This window comes from Rhinoraja longicauda, chromosome 33 (assembly GCF_053455715.1).
Source record: "Rhinoraja longicauda isolate Sanriku21f chromosome 33, sRhiLon1.1, whole genome shotgun sequence".
NCBI lineage: Eukaryota > Metazoa > Chordata > Chondrichthyes > Rajiformes > Arhynchobatidae > Rhinoraja > Rhinoraja longicauda.
Window position 1 is genome coordinate 2,473,414 of NC_135985.1, and position 8,338 is coordinate 2,481,751.

Here is an 8,338-nt window from a genome sequence, read left to right on the forward strand (position 1 = left end):
TCTGGAGAGAAGGAATGGGTGATGTTTCAGGTTGAGATCTTCAGACTGCCATTAATCAGGGGATATGGGGAGAAGGCAGTCAATGGTCACTGATTGTGGATGATCAACCATGATCACAATAAATGGCGGTGCCAAATGGCCTCCTCCTGCACCTATTTTCTATGTTTCTATGTTAATAAGCTCTTTAAACAAGCACAAAATGAGATCAGTTAGAGATTAATTGCTGCCTAATTAATTAACAGCAGTCTGATGAAGGATGCCGGAGGAAAGCTATGCATTACCTTGAGAAACGTCTTGAGGAACTGAAGATATCCCGTGACTCTGGACTCAGAATAACTGCGGCAGCTCATCTTCCTAAACAGTTGGATTTTCTGACCTCCGAAAACCTGCAGACTCCATCTGTTCTGTAAATACTTTCTGCTGGTGCAATTAATCTCTAACTGACCTCATTCTCTGCTTGTGTAAAGAGCCCGTTGAAGGTGCAGTGTTGGGAAGACAAAGATGTAACTCTGCCACTGAAGGCAGTGGAGGCCAATTCACTGGATGTTTTCAAGAGAGAGTTAGATATAGCTCTTGGGGCTAATGGAATCAAGGGATATGGGAAAAAAACCAGAATGGGGTACTGATTGTGGACGATCATATTGAATGGCGGTGCTGGCTTGAAGGGCCGAATGGCCTACCCCTGCACCTATTTTCTATGTCTCTCATTGGAAATATTGGAAATATTGAGCACTCTTCACTCAAAGGGCACCTTGAAGAATAACTTTTTCACTCAGAGGGTGGTGGGTGTATGGAATGAGCTGCCAGAGGAGATAGTTGAGGCTGGGACTATCACAACATTTAAAAGACCTTTGGATAGGAACATGGATAGGAAAAGTTTAGAGGAATATCGGCCCAACGCCGGTATCTGGTTATCCATGTACTGATTTAAGTGGGTTAAATGGTTAGGTTTCTCCTTCTTTAAGCTATTTCTTAAAATCTGTTTGACATTATTCAACTCTTAGTCATCCCACACTGATCTCTCCAGACTAACTCTCCAGACTCAAACGTCATCTGGTTGCACTTCCAGACCTGCTGTCAATGAAAGCTAAAATCCTCGTCCTCGTGTTCAAATCCCTGCACGTTCTTGCTTGCCCCAGTCTACCTCTGGGCGGCACGGTGGCGCAGTGGTAGAGTTGCTGCCTCACAGCACCAGAGGCCTGGGTTCGATCCCGACTACGGGTGCTGTCTGTACGGAGTTTGTACGTTCTCCCCGTGACCTGCGTGGGTTTTCTCCGGGCGCTGCGGTTTCCTCCCACACTCCAAAGACGTACGGGTTTGTAGGTTAATTGGTTTTGTTGACGTTGTAAATTATATCCTCGTGTGTGTGTGTGTGTAGGACTGTGTTAGTGTGCGGGGATCGCTGGGCAGCGCGGACTCGGTGGGCCAATGGGCTTGCATCCGCGCTGTATCTCTGGTCAATAGACAATAGGTGCAGGAGGAGGCCATTCGGCCCTTCGAGCCAGTACCGACATTCAATGTGATCATGGCTGATCATTCTCAATCAGTACCCCGTTCCTGCCTTCTCCCCATATCCCCTGACTCCGCTATCCTTAAGAGCTCTATCTAGCTCTCTCTTGAATGCATTCAGAGAATTGGCCTCCACTGCCTTCTGAGGCAGAGAATTCCACAGATTCACAACTCTCTGACTGAAAACGTTTTTCCTCATCTCAGTTCTAAATGGCCTACCCCTTATTCTTAAACTGTGGCCCCTTGTTCTGGACTCTCCCAACATTGGGAACATGCTTCCTGCCTCTAACGCGTCCAACCCCTTAATAATCTTATACGTTTCGATAAGATCCCCTCTCATCCTAGTCTAAGGTTAATTCCCGGAATGGCGGGACTGTCGTATGTTGAAAGGCTGGAGCAATTAGGCTTGTATACACTGGAATTTAGAAGGATGAGGGGGGATCTTATTGAAACATATAAGATAATTAGGGGATTGGACACATTAGAGGCAGGAAACATGTTCCCAATGTTGGGGGAGTCCAGAACAAGGGGCCACAGTTTAAGAATAAGGGGTAGGCCATTTAGAACGGAGATGAGGAGGAACTTTTTCAGTCAGAGAGTGGTGAAGGTGTGGAATTCTCTGCCTCAGAAGGCAGTGGAGGCCAGTTCGTTGGATGCTTTCAAGAGAGAGCTGGATAGAGCTCTTAAGGATAGCGGAGTGAGGGGTTATGGGGAGAAGGCAGGAACGGGGTACTGATTGAGAGTGATCAGCCATGATCGCATTGAATGGCGGTGCTGGCTCGAAGGGCTGAATGGCCTCCTCCTGCACCTATTGTCTATTGTCTATTGTCTAAGTCTCTGCTCCTGCTCCTGTTACTGTACTTACACGGAATGTTTTGTTTATAGCCATTGGAAACAGGACATTGAGAACGGGAGGCCAGGACTACACTGCCGACAGCTGTCTGATTCACTCCTGGGCCCCAGGTCCAGGCGGCCAAACCGTAAGTGCTCCTCACTCCTCAGCTCTGGATGATAGTTACTGATGCAGGAAGCTGGTTGAAATTGAAGGTAGGCACAAAATGCTGGAGTAACTCAGCGGGAGAGGCAGCATCTCTGGAGAGAAGGAATGGGTGACCTCTCGGGTCGAGGCATCTTCTTCAGACTGGAAGGTCAGCAGTCTGAAGAAGGGTCTCGACCCGAAATGTCACCCATTCCTTCTCTCCAGAGATGCTGCCTGTCCCGCTGAGTTACTCCAGCATTCTGTGTCGATCTGGTGGTTATTTATGTTTGGTCGTGTCGTCTTGCAACTGCTTTAACGATTGCATAATCAGCATCGGGACGAGTTGGCATCCCAGCGGTATGAACGTTGATTTTTTTTCTAGTGTCAAGTAATTCCTGCATTCCCTCCCCTCCGCCCTCTCCCCTCCTCCCCCGCCCACCCTAGTCATCCCACCAGTTCCACTGCTCATGTATCCCTTTTATCATCACGCCTTCCTTCCCCCCCATCAACAACGGCCCTTCCTGATTGCACCTGTGACATCTTCTGGTGTGCCAGTCGATGAATGTTAAAATCCTCATCCTCAGCTTCAGATCCCTCCACATCCTTGCTCCAGTCTACCTCTGAGCATCACGGTGGCGCAGCGGTAGAGTTGCTGCCTCACAGCGCCAGAGACCTGGGTTCAATCCTGACTATGGGTGCTGAGTGTAGGGAGTTTGCACGTTCTTCCTGTGACCACGTGGGTTTTCTCCGGGTGCTCCGGTTTCCTCCCACGATCCAAAGAAGTGCAGGTTTGTAGGTTAATTGGCCTCTGGAATTTGTCCCGAGTGTGTTGGATAGAGCAGATGATCACTGGTTGGCGTGGATTGGATTCTGTGGGCCTGTTTCCACGCTGTATCTCTAAACTAACCCTCTACCCTATCATACTCCAGGATCCCCCTGCTGCTCCAGCTCGGGCCTCTCTTTACACCCTTGTTTGACCTTGTCTTCATCAATGATTGATCTACTTTCAGCTCTTTAGCCCCTGACTGAAGACTTCTCTGCCCACGTTCCTCTGTCCCCTCTCCTCCTTCCACTTATGCGTAAAGCGCAATAATTGGTCTTAGCTTTTGGTCTCGTACAGAGGTCATTTATTGCCTAATAATGCTTCCGTGAGGTGCAATGACTCTCTAGTAATGATGCTCCGCCATTGTCCATGTGCACTGGGTGGCAAAAGGCGTACAGCCCACAGCTGTACACGTGCCATAGCGTGCAAGTTTGTCAGCGCCCTTTGTGTGGCGACTATTTGTATACCTTGTGTATGCAAAACAAAGAATGCCACTGTGACAAATCACATGTGACCATAAAGTATTCATTCATTCATTCATTCATTCATTCATTCATTCATTCATTCATTCATTCATTCATTCATTCATTCATTCCTTTATTCCTTCATTCATTCATTCATTCATTCATTCATTCATTCATTCATTCATTCATTCATTCCTTTATTCCTTCATTCATTCATTCATTCATTCATTCATTCATTCATTCATTCATTCATTCATTCATTCATTCAGTGATGTGTGAAATAAATGCACTTTGTTGCCTTCCCCTTCAAGTGCACAATGTTATTTTTGTGCAACTGTATTTATCCAGCAAAAAGGATTTGCCGTCAGATGATCATTGCTCGGGGCTAGAGGGCCTTTTGTTTATTTATTCTATATCAAGCGGTGAGAAGTGTAAATTCCATTTTCATGCCCACATCAGATCTCTGCCAGAACAGTCCCATGGGACTAAAGTCGACAGAGTACCGGCTTGAAGGCACAATTTAGAATATTCTTTGCACTGAACCACACTACAGTGGGTTTAATGCCAGGTACCAGATTATTCACGAATCTCTGAAGAGGTTTCCCGACCTGAAACGTTGCCTAATCATTCCCTCCACAGATGCTGCTTGACCCACTGTTACTCCAAGATCTCAAGATCTGCAGTTACCATCTCCCCATTACCAATTGGACCATAGGGCTGTAAAACATAAGGCCATTCAGCCCATCCAATCTAGTCCACCGTTCCATCATGGCTGATCTCAACCCCATTCCCTTGCCTTCTCCCCGTAACCTTTGACACCCTTACTAATCAAGAACCTATCAACCAACCTCCGCTTTAAGAATACCCACTGACTTGGCCTCCACAACCGTCTGTGGCAATGAATCCCACAGATTCACCACCCTCTGGCTTCAGAAATTCCTCTTTATCTCCTTTCTAAAGGCCTGTCCCTTTATTCTGAGGCTGTGCCCTCTGGTCCTGGACTCTCCCACTAGTGGGAACATCTTCTCCACAGCCACTCTATCCAGGCCGCTCACTATTCAGTACATTTCAATGAGGTCGCCCCCCCTCTCATCCTTCTAAACTCCAGCGAGTCGAGGCCCAGTGTCTTCAAATGCTCATTAATCGTTAACCGTTCCTGTTGAAGTGAGGGTTTAATAATTATAAGGGGCATTTATTTCATGTCTGTGCTCCATGCAAATGGACCTCATAGTCAGCACTTTTGAGGTGTATTTATATTAAAATGGAGGGAATGTTGAACAGTTTGTAAGCCGTTCTCTGTGCACGTGGGTGGCATGGGCTTGATGATGTTTCTTTGATTCCCTTTCCCTTGCCGACAGGACCCGCTACCTGTGTGAAGGTCACGGTGCTACCCAACAACTTCATGGTGTTGCCCTGTAACGTGCAGTCCAACTTTGCAGTGAGGAGGTGGATACACAATGGGGTAGCGGCAGACACTGGCTTGCTGGTGCTGCCAGACGGCAGCATTATCGCCACCGCCGAGCCGCTGGGGGTATTCGAGTGCTGGGCCATCGAAGAGGACTTCAGGCTGCTGGTCGCCAACTACTGCGTGAGGTGGGACCTCTCGGCCGAGACCACCACCTTGCGCGCGTCGAGGAAGTCCATCGGGGTCTTGAGCAGAGGTGGCGGGCTGCCGGAGAGCGGGATCGTGATCAACCCCCTCAGCAGCGAGAGCCGGTTTTCCCAGCACGCCAACGGCAAGAGCTATTGGACGGAGTTTGTGACGGTGAGCGTGGTCTTTGGGCTGACGGTGGCCGTCTCCTCCCTGGTCTTCTTGTACCGCAACAAGGACCGCATGAAGTCGCTGATCAAGGACGGCGAGTGTTCCGACATGCAGCAGAAGAAGCCCAGGAAGATTGAGATCCAACACGAGAGCCTCCCGTTAAACGGAAACCCCGTGCAACTGGCAGCCTCCGAGCACCACAAAGGTTATCAAAGCTTGAATGACAAACACATCTGCAGCACTCCAGTGCTGGAAAACACAGGTGGTAGCAAGGACCCAGGCTACACCCAGACCCCAAACAACCAAAACAACCCAAAATACCTGTACGTGGAGATATCGGCTCACTGCCTGCAGCCGCGCGTGAGAATCGGGCCTGAAATCAAAGACTCGGTGGTGTGAGCTATCAAGGGGCAGGGTGAGGAAGCACACTTGCCAAAGTAGCCTTGGGAAAAGGGACCGACCGCAGAGAATTGGAAAGAGCAAGGCTCGGCGGCCTGAACGACAGAAACATTTGTACTGTGCCATTTAGTCTACCCCTTCAGTTTGCGAACCACAAGCATGGATGGTTACCAATGTCCCGGTCTTGCTTCAGTGAACGTGTGTGTCTGTTGTCGCCGGTCAAACTGCATGGAGCAGTGCATGAGTCACAACCGTCCCCACCTTGGGCTCAGGGTCCACCAGGACTTGGGCTTCTTTGTATTTTTTGGTGGAGTGGAGAGTGATTGCAAGACTTCTGATAGTGGAAATTAAACAATGCCCCTGTGCCAAATGAACTGGAGCAGGTATTCAGAGGTAACACCAGGAGTTGGTGGAAGTGGCTATACTACCTGTATTGATTGTACGAGACCTAACCAAACATCGTTCATAGCATGAAGCCATTTCACTGCAGTTGCTGGGGACTATATTGATTGTCTCAACCAATGTATCCTCTGGCAGAATTGCAAAATGCAGGAGACCCACTCAAAACCTTTGACTATACTGTGACATGGACAGACTGATGACTGGCTGCAGACGAGCAGCATCATGTAGCATACCGAACCAGAGTACATTCCTCCTGTTTAAGTAACAATTGTAATATATCTTTGCAGATGGGGGAGAAGTTTGTCAAAAAAACCAAGGCTGCAGCTTCAAGAAAAAGATCACTTGAAAATTGTACGAGTGATTTCTTCCTAATCTGACGAGGCATTTTTTGTATATGGTTGAAGGAGAAACAAAGTTAAAATGACTAGTTATTATGTAGTACGTTCTTGCATTTGTCGACAGTGAGAACAGTAGGGCTGGGTGCACGTGTGTTTGGCTAAATAAGCTCCAGTATTTGGACAGGTTGTCCATGTGCCAGGCGGGCGATGTGTTGTGTTTGTGCACCTGATAGAATGGTTGCATGGTTGATAAATGACAAACCTGCATGAGAACAAGGTGGCATCTTAGTTAGGTCAGTAAAATTACAATAGGTCACGATATGAAATAATGATAATGGATCACCGAACCGAAGAATTTCAATCTCTCCAGCCGTGGAAAGACAAAGGTGACAATGTGCCCTTGGGTGGGGGGTGCACTGGGACGTTCTGTGGCTCCGTCAGGAAGCAAGCAGCAGTCTGCATCTTTATAGGGCCTTGAATGTAGTGGCGTGTCCTTAAACATTTCACAGTGGTGATGCCATGCTGCAGAGAGGGAAGTTAACGAGGCACTCGAACCAATGTGAACGGTCAACATGACATACTCCCCAAGAAGGGGTGGCATGGCGGTGCAGCGGTAGAATTGTGCAGGAAGGAACTGCAGATGCTGGTTTACACCGAAGATAGACACAAAGTGCTGGAGTAACTTGGAGAGACAGGCAGCTTCTCTGGAGAGAAGGAATGGGTGACATTTCGGGTCAAGACCCTTCTTTAGACTCACCGGGTCCGCGCCGACCAGTGATCCCCGCACATTAACATTATCTTACACACACTAGGGACAATTTTTTTAAACATTTACCAAGCCAATTTACCTGCAACCCTGTACTCCTTTAGAGTGTGGGAGGAAACCGAAGATCTCGGAGAAAACCCACGCAGGTCACGGGGAGAACGTGCAAACTCCATACAGACGGCACCCGTCATCGGGATCGAACCCGGGTCTCCGGCGCTGCATTCACTGTAAGGCAGCAACTCTACCGCTGCGCTACCGTGCCGCAAAAATGTGCATGCAAAACTAAAACAGGGCCATTTACATCCCATACCAAGGCAGATGTCATTAAATGCACAATGAGAAAGCCCAATGCCTTTCCGAACAAACTGGGATTCCAGTTTGTGTTATTCAGCAGCTTGGAATCTCAATGATCAGCCATATAGTCAAAGAGCACAAGAACAAGCCCTGTGGCCCACTGAGTTACCACTGCCGATCAAGCACAGGCGTGCACCAGTTATATTTTATTCTCCCCAACTTGTGTGAAGAAATGTTACCCATCCATGTTCTCCAGAGACGCTGCCTGATCCGCCGAGTTACTCCAGCACTTTGTGTCCTTGTGTGTGATCCAGCATCTGCAGTTCTTTGATTCTACGCGCAAATCTCAGTCTCTGGATTTTGTTTTCTCTCTACACTCTCTACACTTAGATTCACAATTTCTCCCCACTTTCTTCTCTAATGAACCTTCGCTTATCTGGCAAGTGTTTTCACAGTTCACATCTTCTGACAAGGATGCGCAAATAACAAAGTAACTAGCGATGTATAGTGTGAAAAGATGGTTTGAAAAATATGTCTAGGTGTAAATGTGGTTTCATTTTAACAAGATGTTCATATTGATGGGAATCTTTTACTCTCCCGAT

At 47.9% G+C, this 8,338-nt stretch overlaps 1 protein-coding gene across 3 annotated transcripts in view; it reads left to right on the top strand.

The window, feature by feature from the left end:
* sema4ba (sema domain, immunoglobulin domain (Ig), transmembrane domain (TM) and short cytoplasmic domain, (semaphorin) 4Ba) overlaps positions 1-7,521 on the top strand; it is a 207,023-nt gene extending 199,502 nt beyond the window's left edge. For all 3 annotated transcript variants that reach the window (XM_078427032.1, XM_078427033.1, XM_078427034.1), the window contains exons 14-15: positions 2,395-2,489; positions 5,134-7,521. In XM_078427032.1, the coding sequence (XP_078283158.1) occupies positions 2,395-2,489; positions 5,134-5,936 (898 nt within the window). In that variant the 3' untranslated portion in view covers positions 5,937-7,521. The remainder of the gene's footprint in view (positions 1-2,394; positions 2,490-5,133) is intronic.
* Positions 7,522-8,338: the final 817 nt, after the last annotated feature.